The sequence below is a fragment of the Neopelma chrysocephalum genome, unplaced genomic scaffold (genome assembly GCF_003984885.1).
Source record: "Neopelma chrysocephalum unplaced genomic scaffold, ASM398488v2 Primary Assembly neopelma1_163, whole genome shotgun sequence".
Classification (NCBI taxonomy): Eukaryota; Metazoa; Chordata; class Aves; order Passeriformes; family Pipridae; genus Neopelma; species Neopelma chrysocephalum.
This window is the reverse complement of record NW_020897825.1, coordinates 139,688-159,986: the sequence shown is the minus strand read 5'-3', so window position 1 is coordinate 159,986 and position 20,299 is coordinate 139,688. Positions and strand designations below refer to the sequence as shown.

Here is a 20,299-nt window from a genome sequence, read left to right as displayed (position 1 = left end):
ATCACAAGAGAAGAATGAGAAAATAATCACAGTATTCCTATCCTGAAAGAATTTAAAATACCTTCAGCTTTATGTTTAAATGATAGTCTGCTAATTATTGGGGAGGATTGATGAGAGCTGTTGAGTCATGAGCATGAAAGGGAGCCCAGGCTGTGGGGTGGTGTGAATGTACACAGATCTTAGGGAATAAAAATATCCATCTTCAATTCCAGGAGCCATTGATGCCAACGACACCCTGATGTCCCAGCTGGATTACTGAGAACTCTGGTGATTCCTGGAGGTGCTGCTGTTCACATAAGGAATTGTCCTCAGTCTCTCATCCCAGCAGCATCCGTGTGGGTGCTGAATGCAAGTCCTGGACATTCTGGAAACGATGGGGATTGGCAAAAACACCACCTCGAAGTCGGTGGAGGCGGGAGGGTCCACAGAGGGCAAATACGAGGATGAATCCAAACATCCCACCTTCTTCACCCTGCCTGTGAGTACCACAGTCCAGCTCTGCAGAGTCAGGCTCAGTGTGAATCAGGCAGTAATGTTCTAATCATGTTGTACAAACCCCTCATTGCCACAAACAGTTGGTAACAAACCTCTTTTGCCACTGGCTGGTGTTTACATGGAAACACGGCCAATTACCCAGTGTGGGTGTTCCCTGTGTGCTCCCGAGCTGGGCTGTTCCCAGCACAGGCAGCACCCCAGGCACTGCAGGACTGGAGCAGTTACCTGTCCTTCTGCAGCGTGAGCACGAGCCCCTGGTATGGAATCATGGAATCATTAAGGTTGGAAAACACCTCCAAGATCATCAAGCCCAACCTTTAACCAAATCCCACTACATGTCACAAAGTCTACTTGGTTTTTGAACACCTCGAGGGATGGGGACTGCACCCCTGCCCTGGGCAGCCTGTTCCAGTGTTTAAACACTCTTTCAGTGAAGAAATTTTCCATGATATCCAACCTGAGCCTCCCCTGGCACAGCTTGGGGCCGTTCCCTCTCCTCCTGTCCCTTGTTCCCTGGGAGCAGAGCCCGAACCCCCCCAGCTCCCCCCTCCTGTCAGGGGGTTTCAGGGCCAGAAGATCCCCCATGAGCCTCCTTTTCTCCAGGCTGAGCCCCCCCAGCTCCCTCAGCTGCTCCAGCCCCTTCCCAGCTCCGTTCCCTTCCCAGCACACGCTCCAGCCCCTCAGTGTCTCTCTTGTTGAGGGCCCAGCCCTGGACACAGCCCTGGAGGTGCCCCAGCAGTGCCAGCACAGGGACGGGCACTGCCCTGGGGCTGTGACACCCCATGGCTGGGGCAGCCCAGGGGCCATTGGCCTCCTGCCCCCTGGGGTCATGTTCAGCCCCGTCAACCAGCATGTCCTGAGTTGCTCAACTAAGAGTAAAAGACAACAGCAAGGAAACATTTGCTTCTCTTCTTCTACTTACTCAGATGTTCTGTTGGAGAACTCTTCCAACCAATCTGCTGCTGGTTCCCCCCACCCCCAGCTGGCACTGCACAGGCTTTCAGGAGCTCTGTGTGATGTCTTTGAGGAACTCCATGTGATGTCTTTCAAGCCCCTCTCTCTCCCCAGACCTGCTGTTACAGAAATGATGACTTGCCGTGCTTGTCATGTTTTCTGACAATGTCAGAGGCAGATGGCAAGTACCAAGGGAGAAAGCTGAGAGACACGAGGTGTGATTGCTAAGACAATGTTTATTTTAAGACCTTGTGTTTGCTATTTGTTGTGTTTTTAAGGTTGTGATAAACGGTGGAGCAACGTCCAGCGGTGACCAGGATACAGAAGACACGGAGTTGATGGCCATCTATACCACAGAAAATGGCATAGCAGAGAAGGTATGTGGTGGTTCCCTTGTAGGTGAGGACTCGTCCTTGCTGTCTCAGTTCATTCTTTGCCCACCCCAGTCCCACGTGGTTGTGATTTCCCGTCTCAGCAGACGGAGCTGACTCGGGACTCACGTCAGGCTCGGGGTGGTTTGGCCCCATGACTGCTCTGGTCACACTCTGTGGTTGCAGAGCACAGGCCATGACTCAGGGGATGGCAGCAGTGAATGCACTTTGACCTGGCACCAGAATTCATAATATGCAAGTTTTTGATTTCTTCATTCCCACTGGCCTTTTGCGTGGTTTCCCTGGGAAGGTCACTGTGCTGTGCTCATAATTGTGAACCTCCTCTGCATTTCTCCAGGGAGACTGGTGGTGCTGAGCACCTCTAAAAGTGGGATCTTTCCCACTCTCCCAATTTCTTCCAAGCTCCAGGCTCACAAGATTAATTTTTTGAGTCCTTTTTCCAACTAGAGGCTGCTCATTATTATTGAGTGGCAGCTTTATGAATGAACTTGAGGTCATAAAAACCCTTGAACATTTTTCCTTAGGAAAACTATGACTGTGTTTCACCTATTCAGGGAGACCAGTTGAGGCCTCAAAGGACACCAGTTTGGTTGTGATTTTTCCAGCTTTTTACTCCATTCCATCATCCCCTAAGCCTGTTCAATAATAATCCTGCCAGCTGAGATGATTTGAATCTGAGCTTTTATTTAAAATAAGGACGAGGATTATGATAAATCTGAACAGCACTTTCTGAAATCTAAACTCCAACTGGCTTTGTGGTGAAGCCTTGTCTCTGAAAAGCCTCAACTTGACCTAATTTTTCAAGTGTACCAAGTGAAACAAGACCAAAGCTCTCCTGATTCCAAGCAAGAGCATCTTGGTGCTCATCTGTGTGAGGCTGTAACTTGTGATGGGACAAGGATGATACCAAGGGGTGCAGTGGGGGTTTTCCAACTCAGACACCAAAATTCTCCTCTGAATTTCAGATTTAAAATACCCCTAAATAGATGATTCTCCAGAGGTTTTTTAGTGGTGCATTTCAGAAGAATGTTACAAACACCCATGTGGCTCAAACACATCTCTGTGACCATCGTGGTCGTGCTGATCCTCAATGGACAGATTTTGGCAACTGTTGAGCTGCATGTCTGGGATGGCTGATATTTGGAGCGTGCTTGGACTGGAGTGGAGAGAGACAATCTGATAAAGCTCTGAGCAAAAGGTGTTTGGGTGAAATTGTGCAACCAAGATAAGCGATCTCCAGACACCAAACCGTGTCCTCATGGCCTGGTTTTACCAAATGCGTGTTTTTTCTGCCTTCCAGTTGATCCATGTGATCAGAACTGTAAATGATGGGGAATAATTCACCTCAGAGAGACCCATGAGCTTTTGAGCAACCAAATCTACTTGACTTAAAGCTTTGTTGTGGTCACAGGGAATGAACAGGGGAGGCCCTGGCACAGGTTGCCCAGAGAAGCTGTGGCTGCCCCGTCCCTGCAAGTGTCCAAGGCCAGGTTGGAGCAACCTGGGCTAGTGGAAGGTGTCCCTACCCATGGCCAGGGTAGGATGAAATGGGCTTTAAGGTCCCTTCTAACCCAAACCATTCCATGATTCTGTGATTCTATGTTTGTTCTTGGCTTTCCTTTCTCTTGAGAGATCATTTCCTAACAAAAGACCTTTATAAAAGCCTTTTATGTATTTATATATTATAAAAAGCCTTTAGCAAACAGGCCTGAAATGTCCTTAATCACTGGAGGGTGCCTAGTGCTCACATTGGCTCCCAGTATTTGTTAGCTGAGAGAGTAAACTGTGAGCCCAAATGAGAAATAACTGTTGCTGCCTCCCTGTAAAATAAACAATGTGATGTTGCTTAATAGAATCCTGGAATGGTTTGGGTTGGAAGGGACCTTAAAGCTCATCCAGTTCCACCCCCTGCCATGGGCAGGGACACCTTCCCCTAGACCAGGTTGTGGGTTCTGTATTGAAGGTGTTTCTCCAAAGTCTTTGCTCCCCACACTTCATCAGTTTTCTCTTGGTCTTTTGCACGACCACGTGACATCAGAGCCTTTGTCTTACACTGTTGGGGTTTGTTTCTTTGCATTTTGCACTGGGATTGTTGTGGGGTTTCTTTTTTCCCTCCAGCATTCTTTCTGCACCTTTATCTGTCTCCCCCCCCCCCCGTTTATACTTACCAGAAAAATGAAAAAAAAAAAAAGCACAGCATGTTCCACCTTTGGCCAGTTAAAAATAATTAAAGGAGGAATTAGCCTGTGATCAGTATCTCGTTCAGGGAGGTGCAGCTCATTCCCGGCAGTTCCCTTGGCACACTTGGCAAACAGCAGCTCTGAGTCAGGGTTAGACCAGCAGGCACATGCTGGAGAAGCCAAAGGGCCAGTGACTCCCCAGTGAGTTACTGGGATGGCCAGGCCTCACCTGAGTTCTGCAGTTCCTCATTGTTCAGGCTTGGTCTGCTCAGGGTTTGACCAAGGTGAGGGTTCCCTGTCCAAAGGGATCTAAGCCTGGCTTTGGAAGGAATGAGGAGTGTCCTGGTTGTTTTCTTGATACAACCCCTTTACTGTGTAGACATTGCCATGACATTTATGCCTTGGAAACTGGAAGTTCTTTTGTTAGAAGACCTGTAACCTTCACTTTCTAAAGGAGAGCTTGAGTTGGTTGGCATTTGTTGATCTGTACCCAGAGAGACCTTTCTCTGTGCCATGGACCAGCTCCCTTGTGCCTGCTCCTGGTTTTTGTTCTTTGCAAGACTAATTTAGGAATAATGTAATCCCAAGTGGAAAGCTCTGAAAGGACTAATACCCTTGCTGTGTGTGCCATGGCCTTCCTGGGAGAAACAGGCCATTGCTTCTGCTTTCTGCTGCCCAAAGAAGAGGGAGGATAGAGTAAGACTGACTAAACCAGGACTCACTAGGATAGGATAGTGTAGAATAGGATAGACTAGAAGGGCAAGTGGAAAAGTTAAGGAATGCACTTTATGCAGCCTCATCAGTCCAGTGAAGAAAAATAAGTGTTTGGCACCAAGTGGAACACTGGGGCAGCTTCTGGATACTGGTCTGGCCAAGCTGGAAAAGAGCCCAAAAGATGGGTTTTCCAAAGTCCAGAGTCACCAACCTGCACAAATCTCTGACTGGGTTTTAGAGAACCCGTTATCCTGCATGGGAACAGCATGAACTTTGGCAGTCCCATTTCTGTCCATCCTTGGCAGGGTTGAGGAGGTTTCTCAGTGCAGGGTGGTGGGTGTTCCATCCCTTCACTGTCCACAGCTGGTTCTCCTCAATCCCTGCTGCTCTTTTTGGGTGGCTCCAGCCAACCAGCACTGAGGGGATTCCTGAAGCAAACAGTTATTTCCGCTGGTGCTTCCCTGTTCATCCTTCACAGGCAGATGGTGTGACATCCTCACTGTGCCCCTCAGAAAGTGTGTGGTGCCCTCTGGGTCACAATGTTGGATAAACACAGCGGGGCTGGTGAGCAAAGCCCTGCAGTGGAGCCTGTGGCCGTGGACAAGGGCAGGGACGAGGCAGTGGGACACACGGGGAGGTGCTTGGTGTGTAACTCAGCTTTTGGGCTCCTCGGGACAAGAAGGACATTGAGGGCCTGGAGTGTGTCCTGGACTGGGGAAGGGGCTGGAGCAGCTGAGGGAGCTGGAGGGGCTCATCCTGGAGAAAAGGAGGCTCAGGAGGGACCTTCTGGCTCTGCAACCCCCTGACAGGAGGGGGGAGCTGGGGGGGTTAGGGCTCTGCTCCCAGGGAACAAGGGACAGGAGGAGAGGGAACGGCCTCCAGCTGTGCCAGGGGATGTTCAGATTGGACAACAGGAGGAATTTCTTCAGGGAAGGGGTTGTTAAAGGTTGGAATGGGCTGCCCAGGGAAGTGATGGAGTTGCCGTCCCTGGAAGTGTTCCAGAAACGTGCCGATGTGGCAGCTGGGGAGATGGTTGAACGTGGTGCTGGTGATGGGTTGACAGTTAGACTTGATGATCTTAAAAGTTTTACCAACTTAACGATTCTGTGGTTCAAATTCCTGATGTTTTCATGTTTTTTTTCAGGATTTTTTAGAGAATTGGGTCAGGAGAAAAAAAATTGATGTTTCAGTTGATGAAAGAGTGTCAGTGGTGCTGCAAATTGACCCGAGGGTTGGGCAGAGAGCAGTTTCCCTAATTCCTCAGTTTAGGACCTATACCCTGGTGAGAGGATTGCCTGGTGCTTAATGTGGTTTAAAAGACTTTTCTGAGATTAGTGTTCCTATATTTTACTTTTCCACTGCAATACCCCCGACCTCTCCATAATCCTGTGGTCAGGAGAATTATCCCAGTGGCACTTGTTTTCCCAACAGGAAACTGAGGTGAGAGGGAAGGACCAGGGGGCAGTTTGGCTTCCCTGACCTTGCAGGTGATCCGCAGTGGAGGTTCCCTAAGTGTGACCTGTGGATATGTTGGGATTTCTGGAGACCATCTGAGGCAGTCACGGGTCTGGCAGAACTCCTAGTCCTGGTGTGAGGCAACTTCACGTGGGCTCCTTGTGTCCTGGTGTGGATTAGGGCAGAACAGCTCTTACATAAGGGGGTTTTTGGTTTCTTGATAATGATAAAACCTGATACTTCCTCCTGCTTTTACTGTTGTGTTGGGGCTTTGGAGCAGTGTGGTTTTGCTCTCAGGAATTCGCAAACAGGAGAGTTGGAAGGAAATGATTCTCCAGAGTTCTGAAGGAGAAATGATGGAGCTGGATTTTGTTTTAGTGGAAAACCCACAGGGATGTGGATGTGTGAATATATGTGGTCAGTTGTCTGTTGGCCCTCTGGGCATGTGGTGGGGCAGAGTGTGGTCTCACTGAAATTCCTGCAGGGATTTAAATTCCTAGGGGAAGTCTGGCACAAATTGGCTGGGGATGTGTTTGGTTATAACAATTAGCATTTTTCTTGACTGCTTGAATGTGGGGTGGAAGCAAAAATAATAAATCCTTTGGCTAAAAAAGGTTAACCAAGATGGAATTGGGTAAGAATTACCAAAATGAGGAATTTTTTTGCCTGTCATTTTGGTCTCTTATGCAAGGACAGAGCCCTTCTGCTTTGGCAACAGCCACTGGTGGCTCTTCTACTCAGTTCCAATTCTTCCCTAATTCCTTTTTTTGTTTGGTTTTGTGGTTTTGGTTTGTTGGTTTTGGGTTTTTTTAATAGTCTCGTCATGACTATGCCATTTTTGGTCACCTTTTGGCTGCCAGATCAGTTCTATCCTAAATCAGCAATTATAAATAAGTCACTGTGTAAATAAGCAGGGGGTGGCTGACAGCAGGGAACACGTTCAGGGCAAATTCAGGAGCTGAGCTCAGAGGTAAAAGGCTTTAAAAATGCCAGGTATCAGCATTGTTTGGGAGTGTTGGAGCAGCCTTGGAGTATTGGGGAGTTGCCTGACAGTTCAGACTGACTTTGTTCATGCAGAGCAATCACCTGCTGTTGTCCTTTGTGTCCTTCCCCCCCTGTTTGCCCCCCCAGAGCTCCCTGGCAGAGACCCTGGACAGCAGCGGCAGTTTGGACGCCCAGAGGACTGACATGATTTACACCATTGAGGATGTTCCCCCCTGGTACCTCTGCATATTTTTGGGGTTACAGGTATGTTCCAAACTGGGGGTTAATTCTCCCTCTGTACCTTCTAAAGCTTGTTTAGTATTTTCTGCTCAGTTCGTTGCATTTGTGTGTGTGTGATAGTTTTATTCTTCCCCCTCTCAGGTGTTTGAAGAAGGTGTTAAGAGGCTTCTTCTGAAGCTGATCACACACTGAGATCACTGTGTTGTTAATGATCTGTTTTCTGCTCCTGCATTTGTGAGATTCACTCAAATATTTAGTCTTATAAACTGCTGTTAGTAAGTAAGTGAGGAAATGCTCAGTGGTGACCTTAAGAAGTGACATTTGGCACCTCTGGAATTAAAGATGGAGAGGGATAATGGTTTAGTCCTGAAATCTTGAATATTAAAGCTGCTACTGTAGTTACTTCAGTTCTGAGTAGTTTTTTCAGCAAATACGCAGTGGAGACCTTGAGAAGTGACATTTTGCACTTCTGGAATTAAAGATGGAGAGAGATGATGGTTTAATCCTGAAATTTTGAATATTAAAGCTGCTAGTAGTTATTTCAAGTCTTAAGAGCATCATTGTGGGCCTGGCTTGCTGGGAAGCAGAGCAGGAAACGTCTGTGTTCCTTGGAGAATCCTTGGAGTAAGAGCATGTGCTTCCTGCAGTGAGTAAGGCTGTAGTAGAGAGCTGGACCCCACTGCCAGCTCAGCCCCTCACTTGTGGGAAGCAGAACAGCTCCAGTTTCATCTCCTTCCTTTCTCCAATGGTAATAATATCTGTCCCACAGGAATGCTGGGAATTTGGTAATATCTGTAAAACACGTTGAGCTCTCCAAACAAATACATTCCAAAGCATGCTTTTTATTTCTGCCTTTCCTCAAGGACAGGCAGTTCTGGGGGAATTCTGTTTTTACTTGCTTTGCTCAATACAGTGAATTTGTTTGTTTGTTTGTTTTGCTTCATGTGTTTGGCTTGAGAAGGAACCAGTGAGTGCCCAGTTTCTGCTCCCTGGGAGCTCCTTTGCATCCTGCTTTGTGTGTGCTCCGGGTTCATTTGTGAGCTGAGGGTTTTTCACATGGGTGCAAGTGAATGCAGCCATTCCTGTGCTTTTCTCTTGTTTCCAGCACAGTTACCTGGATACCTCCTGCTCAAGAGCAGCAGCCCTGCAGCTATTTAAATAACCTGGTTTATGTTACAAAACCAGGGATCATTAGCAACTGGCGAGTGGTAGCTGGGGAGAATATTTGAAGAAATATTTGAAGAAAAGGTTAGGACCAGGAAGAGATCTTGGGTGGAAATTCAAAATATCCAAAGCAAGAGAAAAAATGGTGATAAATGAATTTATTTTTGAGCAGTGAGTGCAGAATTAACCGAGCTCTTGCCTCTGGCAGCACTACCTGACGTGCTTCAGCGGGACGATCGCCGTGCCCTTCCTGCTGGCCGATGCCATGTGTGTGGGCTTTGACCAGTGGGCCACCAGCCAGTTGATTGGGACCATTTTCTTCTGTGTGGGCATCACCACGTTGTTACAAACAACCTTTGGCTGCAGGTGAGGTTTGGGGCTCGCTGGGCTGGTGGTAAGACCAGACGCGCGTCGGGGTTTCCAAGATCCGAGAGGGAGGGGGTGTGTTTTCAAAGGATAAACATGAGACACGAGATAGGTCAGATACAGGGCAAGCTTTGGAAAGCTGCTCCCAAAAAAAGGTGGATCTGAAATAACAAAGGGCATTCCAAGGGTAAGAAAATACAGCAGGGAGACGGGAGAAGGAGGAGGGAAACTCATGAGAACAGAGAAGGCAGAAGTGGGAAAAGGGAAAATTCATACACCGTGGTAAAGAGCAGCTAATTTGGATATTTTTATTTATTTGTTATTAGTTTCTTGAATTATATTTTATTCTTTCCAATATTAAGGTGGTTGTGATCAGTCCTGCCCCAAATTACGTCCTTGATCCTGTAAAGGGCTTGGCAAATTAGAAAGGTGGGGAAAGATGATGAGGGTAACTTGTAATTCTCTGAACTGAGTCTCTGTTACCTTCCAGTGCATCAGATAATTTGTTTTTATTTGTTAGTTGCTCTGAGTTGCAGGTCATGATCATTCCTGGAGTTAGGAGTACCCACCCACAAAGGTGTAGCTTTCCAGGGATGCCTTTACCTCTCCTTAGGAGAAAACAAGAACCCACCTGGCAAATACTTGGATAAATCTGGTGTTGGCAAGGACAGGATGTTGTAAGTTTTATTAGCATGAAGATAAATCTTATTTAAAAACCTGCGTTCCACAGTGATCACTGCAGAGATGTTTGATGTGTTTATTTAAACTTTGGGAATAACTAAAACCTGTGGAGTTACTTCTGCATCTTATTCAAGAGGATAAACCAAGAGTGATAAGGAAAACCAGAACCAAAGTGCATATTTAAGAGGATTCCCTCAGGTGCTTCCCTGAATGATTCATGGGCCATTTAGTTCCATTTCAGAACAATTTTCTATTTTCCAACAGCAAGTGGCCAAACACCTCCCACATTTTCCCAGGTTTGTCTCAGAACCAGGATTTTTGGGTGTCAGGGGTGTCTCAGGGGGTGCAGAAGCCAAGCCTGTGGTAGATCAGCTTTTCATCTAAAAATTTGCCAAATATTTCAGGTTTTCCAGTGTAGTCTTTGATTGCTATTTTGGTTAACTTTGATTTGCTGTCTGTTCTTTTCCCAACCTTCCCTATATTTTTTTTTATATCTTACTCAACTCAGGAGATCACTCCTCTATTTTGAGTAAAAAGTTCATTCTGATGACAAAACAACATAGTGAAAATTGTTGAAATTGGAGAAAGTTTTCTTTCCCCAATGTATTTTCTTTAAGTCAAGACTCCCCAGAGTTAATAATGGTATTTTCAGCCCAATTGGCTCTTTGTGCTGTAACCACAAACCCTCCAGCAGCTCACCTGGAGGAGCAGAGTTGTTCCCCTTGCTAATTTGAATTTCCCTTTCCATGGGAGTGTTGGATTTTCCCCCCATCTTCGATTTGGCCCTTTTTTTTTAGGGAATGGAGGGATTGTGGACCCAGGCAGGAATTGGATGATAAGGTTTAGTTGTTCAGCTTTGAGTGTCTCCTCCTTGGATTTCTTGAAGTTTAAAACCTTCCAGTTGTGTTGGAAGTGCGAAGTTGTGGATGAGGATGAGCTCAGAGGGGGGCTTTGTTTTCCTCTACCCCTACCAGCTTTCTTCCTCTGCCTCAAATTTATCAGAAAAGCTTAATTTTCATGTTTCCTGAGACTTTATCTCCTCACATTTGTCATATTTCAATTTTTTTCCCCCTAACTAATTTTGGCTCTTTATTACTTACCATGACTTTTTTTTATTTTTAATTTCTTTTCCTCTATTTTATTTTTAAAAAATTATTAATCTAATTTTATTTTTAATTCCTTTATTACTTAATGAGTTATTTTGGGCTCTTTCAGAAATAAAAGGACTAAACTGATGGCCCCATCATATTGAAATTCTCTGTTCCTTGTGTATAATCCCACCCCTGCCCTCCATCTGTTGGGATTTTCCCCTTTTCAGTGGCTCCCACTTGCACTGGAGTTACATTTTTTTATATACTTGAAGGCAATTGTGTTTGGGCCTTAAAATAACTTGTATTTAAGGAGAAAATCTCCACGCTTGGCTGTTTTATAACTATTTACCATGTGATTGGGGGTTTATGTAAGGCTGGGAATGGGATATAGCAGCAAAGGCCTTTGAATGAGATTTTAAAGTGTATTCATTGGCAAGTCTGTCAACTGCAAAGTATTTCAGCAAATAAAGGTTTCAAAAGGTCAAATTCCATGGTGTAAAGGTCCTTACAGAAGGATTTAGCTCAGTTCTGAGGCAGAGTTGTGGTCAGTTTGGTACCCAGACTGGTTTTAGGAATTCCAGCTATTCCCCAGGTTGTGGGCTGAGCCAGGAGCCTTGGCAGGGATCGAGGGTAATTAGTGACTGAGACAATCAAGCCCAGCTTTAATCTACCTCAGATTTCAGGGTTGTTGCTGTGCCCATCACTGTCTGAGCTTTCCTGCATCCGTGGGACATGTTGGGATAATGAGACATTTCCAGATGACTTTAACTGCATAAAACCCTCTGATTTCACAGGGGCTGCTGCCAGAACTGAGCAACTTGATCATTTAGTCATGAAATTAAAATGATATCCCAGTCAAGCTTTAGGACTTTAGGCTTTTGGGGCTTTAGCTGACTAGCAGTGGGTGCCTGGCTTAACATCCATAGGTCACATTCCAAACTCTTCAGAAAGAGACGGATCTTGGTTGGCTGATTTTGAGGAATAAGAGTAAAAAATTAAAAAATAAAATAAAATACCTTTTTTTTTCCCTACTTAGGGAAAAACCCCACTATTTTGAGTCTGCTGGTCCTTTTGGAACTGTGTCCTGTAAAGGTTAAACAGGACGTGCTGAGATCTGATTATTCAGGATATTTAATGTGATACAGAACAATCTGGACCCAGGTCTCAGTACAGCTGAGTTCATCACTGGAGAATGTGTTTGCAAAGTGTATTTACAAGATCTCTGGAGGGACAGAGGGCTGTGTAGGTGGGATGGAGCAGTAACAGCTTGTCTCAGGTGTTGCAGATCTTGCCATGGGCACCAGCAGCTCAGTTTGCTTAATGAACCTGCAAAATAAGGTGAATCATTCACTGAGCTGCCAACCATGTCTTCCCAGAGATAAAACTGGGATTTGTGCTTGGAGAGACTCCCAGGGGGAATTGCATCCAGTCAGCCAGGCTTGGATGGCTCATGAGTTGTATGAAGCTGGAGTTTCTGATGCAGTTTTCGGTGGGTTTTTAGGGTGCCCAAGGCCCAAAGTGCTTCCCAGTGGTGCTCCAACTCCTGCCTGTGAACTTAACAACTGTTAGTAACATGCTCCTTGTTTGATCTTTTTTGTGTTCAGTGTGTACAGGACTTTTTCCACGTATTTTTCCTCCTTTGAGCCTTTTCTGGTCTTTGTGTGATTCTGCTGCAGTTCTGTCTCCTCTCCTGGTGTTTGCCCTCCCTCGAGGAGCTTCACTGTGGCTGTAAAAGCCATAACATGGAGCAGTCCAGGGGCAATGACCATGTGTTCTACTTTGAGATCTCCTATTAAAGGGAATCTTATTGCAATTACTGTCATTATTTATAGAATAGTTCAAAGTGCACCGTGTCTGTAGTTAAGTAACATCTGCATATTTATGTTACACAACCTGCAGTGAGGTCAGTAAACACGTAATTGATGTTGGTAGATGCTCTTTTGATCTCAAATCTTTCGGGAAGTATAAACACCAATGCTAAGAATGTCATCTTGAGATTCTTGCAGTGTTTGTATTTATTGGTGGTAAGCACCTGGAACATCTAATCTGCTTTTATCAACCCCACAGTTATTTACACACGCACTTCAAAATGAATGTTTGAGTGACTGTGCTTGGAGTCATGCAGAGGGGAGGCACTGAGCCTGCAGGCTGCCCCTGCACAGGGCTTGTGAGCTGTGGTGGGCTGGGAAAAGCTGCCTGTTCAGCAGTCTGGGTGCTGTTTACCCCAGATGGTGGATCTGGATCCCTGAGCTCTGAGTCAAAACCTGCCATCAGCCCCTGGTGCCTGGAGTGACCCAGGGCAGATGGTTCAGAGCTTCAGGTGGGTGGTGTTGGCTCTTTGGCTTGGGGAGTCTGAGTATTTCACTGGCTGGGTTTGTTTGAGGAGGAATTCTCCCATTTCACACTTTGTGACTCGCTGAGGGTTTGGTCTCAGTGACCTGCAGCCGCTCTCCTGCCACGGTGCTGGGACACCACCCAATGTCACCATCTCTCCTTTCCCTCCAACAGGTTACCCCTGTTCCAAGCCAGTGCTTTTGCATTCTTAGCACCTGCCAGAGCAATACTCTCTCTGGAGAAGTGGAAATGTAATAACACAGGTAATTGTCGTTTGTGCTTGTTCAGGGTGAGGTGACAAATGGCCCAGATCACTTAAAGTGCAGCAGCCAAACCCTCTGAGGGGGAAACTGGAAGTGCTGAGGAGGGAATAGGAAAAGTCTCTCCTTTTACAATGTTAAACTTTCTGCCTTAGAAAAAGATTCCTAAAAATGTCCTTGTGGAGTTCTATTTCTGGGGACTTTTTAATATTAAAAAAATGTTGTCAAAAGAAATCCAACAGTAGCACAAAGTAATTCTTCTGTTACATTTACATTCCGTAAATGTTCCTTCCCAATATTTGGAAATAGCAAGTTCAGTCGAATCCTTTGAAGTTGAGTAGGAGGAAGTTTGATGTTCAGCATCACCTCAAGACCAGGATTTTTCCCAGTTTAAGTCATACCTGACAGGTTTTGACAAGATTTGGATGTTCATTTGAGCTCTTCCTTTGCTAATGTCATCATCCTGAAAGGTTTTAACTTCAGAGGGGAAATATGCAGTAAAGCTCATTGGGATGGGGGGTTTGGCTTTAAATTAGGTTAGAAACTGAAGTGGAAACTCCTCTGGCAGTTTTCTTTTTAATGGGGTGTGGTTATTCAGTAACAAGGCTGTGGGCAGCCCCATAGAGAATCAGGCTGCTTGTTTCTACCTAAAGTTCTTCCCAGGGCTCTTTTGGATTCTCTAATAATTTAATTTATATTATCTATATGTTTGAGCATCTCTGTTGGTTCACATTCAAAATGTGCCAGTAGCTGAATACACATCTTGTCAAAAGAAAATCCTGTCTGATAACCTTGGATGGCAAAGCCATTTTCCCACTACTCCAGCCTTTCCAAAAGGGCTTTGCTGCATCTTCCTCTTGGACCTTTTCACCTTCAAAAGATGCCAGTTGGGCATGGGTCAATTCATTCAGTGGGTGACCTAAATTGGTGGAGTTGGAGTCTGTGATTCCAGTGTGCACTTGAGTAATTCTCCATTCATCTGTTTATTGGAGTGGGAAGGGAATCCCCAATTGACCTTCCTTCCTGAAAGTTAGGATTTGTTCCCCCTTTGGTGCTGTGGGTGGAATGAAGGGTTGGTTCTTGGGGAATGTGAGCCTGGTGCTACTTCATTTGTAGCACTGCAGAGCTTGTTCTCCGTGTAAATCCAGGCTCCTTTGCCAGACCCAGCATGAGGAGGGGTTTATTTTGTAGGAAATGATGGCAGAGTGGCTGAGGAATAAATAAATGCCTGTGTTTTCTTGTCTTCTCTCTGTAAGATATAACAGGTACAAACGGGACAGCAGAGCTGCTGCACACTGAGCACATCTGGTATCCCCGGATCCGAGAGGTAATGTGGGAGTTGCCTTTAGCTGTCCCTCTGTCCAGTTCCAGTTAAGTTTCTCACCCAAACATCTGTGTGTCCTTGTCTTTAAGTTGGTAATTTCTTCTTTCACTGCGATTTCCATTTGAATATATCCCTTTACTCATCTCATGGAAGTCTTTCATCTTTCCAACCTGTTCGTACTGGACAGCAAATACCAGGAGTTAGTTACCACATTCCAAAAGACGTGCAGTGAAATGCTCAAGTGAGATGAAAACTCTTCTTGTGCCTCTGATTTGCGCTCATTGGCAGCAGTTCAGCTGCTGCCAGACCTGCTGCCTGCTGGCCCTGTGCAGTGGGCTGGCCCCTGGAAGATGAACCCACAGTTTAGCAAAGCTGGGTCATCCCCCAAGAGTTTTTAAGTTGGAGACTCTCCTGATAAGATGTTGATTCTCCGAAGAGACTTGCAGAGCTCCCCCAAAGTCCATCTCCACTCTCAGCCCTGCAGGGCCCAGGATGAGGGTTGTGCCACGCTGAAGTGGTAGATAGCCAGGTCCAAATGAGGGCGTGTGTCATGGAATTTATCTCCCATCCCGTTGCTTTGGGCTGCCAACTTTTTCTTAATTAAAAACAACCCCTCTCTCTTCCCCATGTTCAAACCATAGCTACATCCTGCCAAGAGCCCTGCAGCCAAGAGGGCTGACAGTCTCCTGAGACCACAACGCTGCTCTAATCCAGCTTCTAAGGAGCACTTGTGACCAATGCAGACACACTCTGCCCCTAGGAGCTTTAGGAGCATCACCTCGTGGCGCACCAACCCTTGCCGTTCGATCTGAGAGCTTAAAGGTTAGCCTGGACCCCAGGTCTCCTGTCTGACAGTGTGATGTGCTTTCCACACAGCTTCCAGACTGGCCCACTGGTCTGTTGTGTAATAGTTTTGTGGAGAAAAAAAAAAAACAATCATAAGTGTTATGCTTAAGCAATAAGTCACTTAAACATAATGAGCTGTTTTATGACGAAAAATATACTGAGTTCTTCTGTGTCACTGAATTCTTTTTAAGTGCAGTTTGTAATCCAGAGCAGAAAAAGAAACGCTTTGGCTTTGCCTGTCAGAGGGGACTGAGGTGGCTCTTTGCCCTTGTTGTGTGTTCAGATCCAAGGTGCCATCATCATGTCCTCCCTGATCGAGGTGGTGATCGGACTGCTCGGCCTGCCCGGGGCCCTCCTGCGCTACATCGGCCCCCTGACCATCACCCCCACCGTGGCCCTCATCGGCCTCTCCGGCTTCCAGGCTGCTGGGGAGAGAGCTGGCAAGCACTGGGGCATTGCCATGCTGTAAGTACTGCTGGGGGGTGCTCCTGGCTCGGGCCAGAGGGGCCTGTTGGTGAGTTGTCATGTGGGAGTGTTGGGGGAAAGGCTGGGGTCAGCTCGGCTGCCAGAGGTGGCATTGCAGTGGTGCCAGCAGGGAGGGACACAAAGGTGGCATTGCAGTGCTGCCAGCAGGGAGGGACACCAAAGGTGGCATTGCAGTGGTGCCAGCAGGGAGGGACACCAAAGGTGGCATTGCAGTGGTGTCAGCAGGGAGGAACACCAAAGGTGGCATTGCAGTGTTCCCAGCAGGGAGGAACACCAAAGGTGGCATTACAGGACTTCCATCAGGGAGGAACACCAAAGGTGACATTGCAGGAGTCCCCATCAGAGAGGAACACCAAAGGTGGCATTGCAGGAGTCCCCAGCAGGGAGGAACACGAAAGGTGGCACTGCAGGACTTCCATCAGGGAGGAACACCAAAGGTGGCATTGCGGTGGTGCCAGCAGGGAGGGACACCAGAGGTGGCATTGCAGGACTCCCCAACAGGGAGGAACAACCTGTGCAGGAATAGGGATGTGGGTGGGTCTGGGTGAGGTCAGCTGGCACTTTGGCAATGACAGCAGCAACTCAGTTGCCCAGAGAAGCTGTGGCTGCCCCACCCCTGGAAGTGTCCAAGGCCAGGTTGGACATGACTTGGAGCAACTCAGAATAGTGGAAGGTGTCCCTACCCATGATGTGAGGTGGAACTGGGTGGGTTTTGAGGTCCCTTCCCACCCAAACCATTCTGGGGTTCTGTGTTTCTGTGACCTTGAGGAGGCAGGAAAGGACAATAACTGAAAGGTGTGGAGAGCAGAATTTTGTAAAGCAGGAGTTGGTCTGGGAGCCACTGGCTGGATTGGCTTCAGTGCTATAAGAAGAGATGATTTAGCAAAACACCAGAGAGATGAGTGACCCATTTGTATTTCTGGTTTTGTGTTTGTCTCAGCAGGCAAATCCCATTGGTGGTACTGGTCCCTTTGTCCCTGGGACTGCTTTGCTTACCTGTGTCCAAGAGAAATCTGTGTGATGACAGGGAGCAGCAAATATTTCCATAAATGCCATCAGTGGATGAGCCAGAAGTAGAGAGATTTCTATTTAGTGGACAAAAAGGCTTTTCGAGGGAATTTCAGGGCCTGGGGTGTGTGCCAGGGAAATTAAAGAACTGAGATCAGGGGGATAAAAAGGAATAGCTGAGAAAAACGAGATGAAGACAAAAGCTTCCCATGAGCTGGATAACCAGCCAAATAAGGCTGGAAAGCAAATTTTAGGGAGAAGGGAACTGGCTGAAGCAGTTGCTACAGTCAGTGTTCAGCACCCAACTGTGCTGGCTCTGGGAGGAAGGAATGCCTTGATGAGATCAGATTCTGATCTGACTAATCTGTTTGCACAGTTCTTTGAACATGCAAAGTATTCTGTAAGTGCAGCTTATGATTAAAAGGGCTCTTTAATTCTCTTTTATCTTGGATGGGAGCATCGTGAATATTTTTGTAATTCTATTATGTTAAGCAGCTGATCCAAAGGAACGTTTTATTTGCCTGTAAAACAAATTCCCTGCAAGTTGGGACTCCCATGAAATGAATGATCTTGGGGTTGGACATGGAAACGTGTAATTCAACTTGACATTTTGCAGATGGAAAAAAGCAAATCAATTTAGGAGCAGCATTTAAATATTACCCAGTCAATAAGTATTTCTGGCTTCTGGCAGAGCGAAAATGTGGGTTGTTGGAAATAACTCCCTGGCCGTGGAGAGCCTCTCAAAAGTGACTGTGAGCTCTACAAGATGTGGCTCTTGAAATTGTACTGAGATAAAAGCCCTTCCTTCAGCATCACCTGTGGGAGAGCTGGGACCTTCTACAAGTGCTATTGGATAATATTCCCAGTTTCCTAAACAGTTTTCTGACCTCTCTTGTTCTGCAGGAGCCAAGATGGAATAATTTAATCCATAAAACACATCTCATCATGACCTGTAAAAAGGGAAATTATTCCTGAATTGGGCTTTTTATCTGGTGAATAAAAGTTTTGGGATTTAAGGGATTTGGGGATATTTTACAGACTGGCAGGAAGCCCCTCTGCCATGGAGCCAGTGTAATGTTAATTGCAATAATATAATAGTAGTCTGGTTTTTACAACTCTGTGCTAAATAAATCAAAATACAAAGCTACCTGTCCTCGGGGAGGGGAGCCCATCTTTCCATAATGGACTTTGGGAGAGATGCCAAAGTGTTTCCTGCAAGGAAAAGGTGCCTTTCATTCAACACTGGGGCTGTAAATGCCCCTCCTTGTGCTCTGTGTTCTGGAGACTGAGGGAGAATAAAGCTGGTTTGTGTGTGACACTGGAACTGAGCTGGGACAGAGAAGGGAGAGAGGCTGAAAATCTGCTTTTTTTTAAAGTCAGCTGATAAAAACATAATCTCAGATTTCAGGGAAGCTTTGCTTCTTCAGACAGCTCAGTCTTTGTGAGGCCTTTTCAGAGCAGAGCTGGGGTTGGCTCCTTCAGAAATGAGCAACGTGCCCTGGCTTCTTATTTTACATTGCAGTGGGGGCTTATTTTAGCTGTAAAAATGGATTTTTAACATGAAGAGGAGCTTGGCAGTTTCAGTGAGGGGGGGAAATGCATAATAATTAAGCATCTAAAAGTGGTGAATGTGATTGCATCAAATCTTGGTTTTTTGGGCTCTATTTTGCTTCATTTGCAGCTGTTCAGATGCAAATACAAAAAAGAAAAGGGTTCTCAAGAATAGAAGAAATAATTTCCCTCACAGAAAATTTTCAAGTGCTTTTGAGTTTTATGCAAATTTTGAGATTTAAAGATTATTGTATACAGGCCTTCAGTTTTCCTTGTTTTCAGCAATTTTGGTCCTTGCACTCAGCAGACCTGGAGCACAGGTAGAGTTTGGGAGGAAAAGAAGCAGGAGCACAGAGCAGGAATGGCTGGAAATCTCCCTTCAGCCCAAATCCTTTTCCTAGTTCATTTACCTGTTTGGTGCTGGCTGTTTTCGCAGCACTTCAGAATCCAAATTGTGTTGTTTTGGCCTTTGTGGAATAATAATTTATTTAAAATTACGTTCTCTTAAAACACCTTGTCTCGTGCTAAATTGAAAATGTACATTTATGTCTTGTGTCTGAAGAACCTGAGCAGGTTAATGCTGGGAGGGATTTATAATATATTGGTGCTAATGACATGTCTTTTTTGTCCCACCCTCCTCCTCCTTTTTTCTCAGGACTATTTTCCTAGTGTTGTTGTTCTCTCAGTATGCCAGAAATGTCAAATTCCCCTTACCCATTTACAAATCCAAGAAAGGATGGACAGCATACAGGCTGCAGCTTTTCAAGATGTTCCCTGTAAGTCCTTGAACTTGTTCTTCACTTGGCAAAGAAAACCCTGATTTGTGTTTCAGGGGGTTTTTTATCTCGGTTTTGATTTTTCTTAATAATACAATAGATCACAAAGGTGAGGTAAAAGCTTAAATGGATTTATTGGAAACTAAGTGGCTCTTTGGCCACAGGAAATATTCTCATTGCCAGATCCCATTCTGATGTCTGATGGGGGGTTGTTGGAGTGATGAAGATCGTGGGGGGAAGGGAAGAGGGAGAGAAGAAGGGATGTTTGTGGATGCAGGGAAAGCCTAAACTGAGCCCTCCAAAAAGGGATGGTGAAATCGTTATCGTCTCATTTTACCAAAGCAGTTCTCAGTTCCCCCATGAAAGACTCCTTTTCATTCCTCTGGTAAAACTGACACTAATTCCCGAGTTTGTTAAAGTGCCCACTTGGAGGCTTTCCCATTTGTTAAGGAGAGGAGAGACTTGCTCTAATTCCAGAGCTTTTGTAACAGCACCTTCCTTGGGGGCCGGTGGGGGGGAAGCACCCAAAGGATCTGTTCCAGCATTTGCTGCTTGTTCAGACCTCAAACCCCACCCAGACCCAGGGGTGACAGTGTTTGTTCCACGCAGGAACTGCTGGTTGATAATTTGCTGCCGAGAGTTGGTTTTAACAGCTTGACTTCTCCTCTCTCCCAGATTATTTTGGCAATTCTGGTCTCGTGGCTGCTGTGCTTCATCTTCACGGTGACAGACGTGTTTCCCCCGGACAGCTCCAAGTACGGCTTCTACGCGCGCACGGACGCTCGCCGGGGGGTGCTGCTGGTGGCCCCCTGGTTCAAGGTCCCCTATCCCTGTAAGTTGGGCTGCTCTGAGGGGCAGTTTTCCCAATAATACCCCCGTTTTCCCAATAATACCCCCGTTTTCCCAATAATACCCCTGCGAGCGTCAGTTCTCCTGTTTCAAAAGTGTTGCTGTTTCAGTGATAAATTCCGAGGAACTTCAACAGCAGTTGTGGATGG

At 46.2% G+C, this 20,299-nt stretch overlaps 1 protein-coding gene across 1 annotated transcript in view; it reads left to right on the top strand.

Moving 5' to 3' along the window:
• SLC23A2 (solute carrier family 23 member 2) overlaps window positions 1-20,299 on the top strand; it is a 54,560-nt gene that overhangs the window by 23,591 nt on the left and 10,670 nt on the right. Inside the window, exons 2-10 of the mRNA XM_027701563.1 lie at window positions 213-478; window positions 1,728-1,826; window positions 7,322-7,438; window positions 8,787-8,944; window positions 13,225-13,313; window positions 14,567-14,637; window positions 15,764-15,945; window positions 19,181-19,301; window positions 19,977-20,133. Of these exons, the coding sequence (XP_027557364.1) occupies window positions 347-478; window positions 1,728-1,826; window positions 7,322-7,438; window positions 8,787-8,944; window positions 13,225-13,313; window positions 14,567-14,637; window positions 15,764-15,945; window positions 19,181-19,301; window positions 19,977-20,133 (1,126 nt within the window). The 5' untranslated portion in view covers window positions 213-346. The remainder of the gene's footprint in view (window positions 1-212; window positions 479-1,727; window positions 1,827-7,321; window positions 7,439-8,786; window positions 8,945-13,224; window positions 13,314-14,566; window positions 14,638-15,763; window positions 15,946-19,180; window positions 19,302-19,976; window positions 20,134-20,299) is intronic.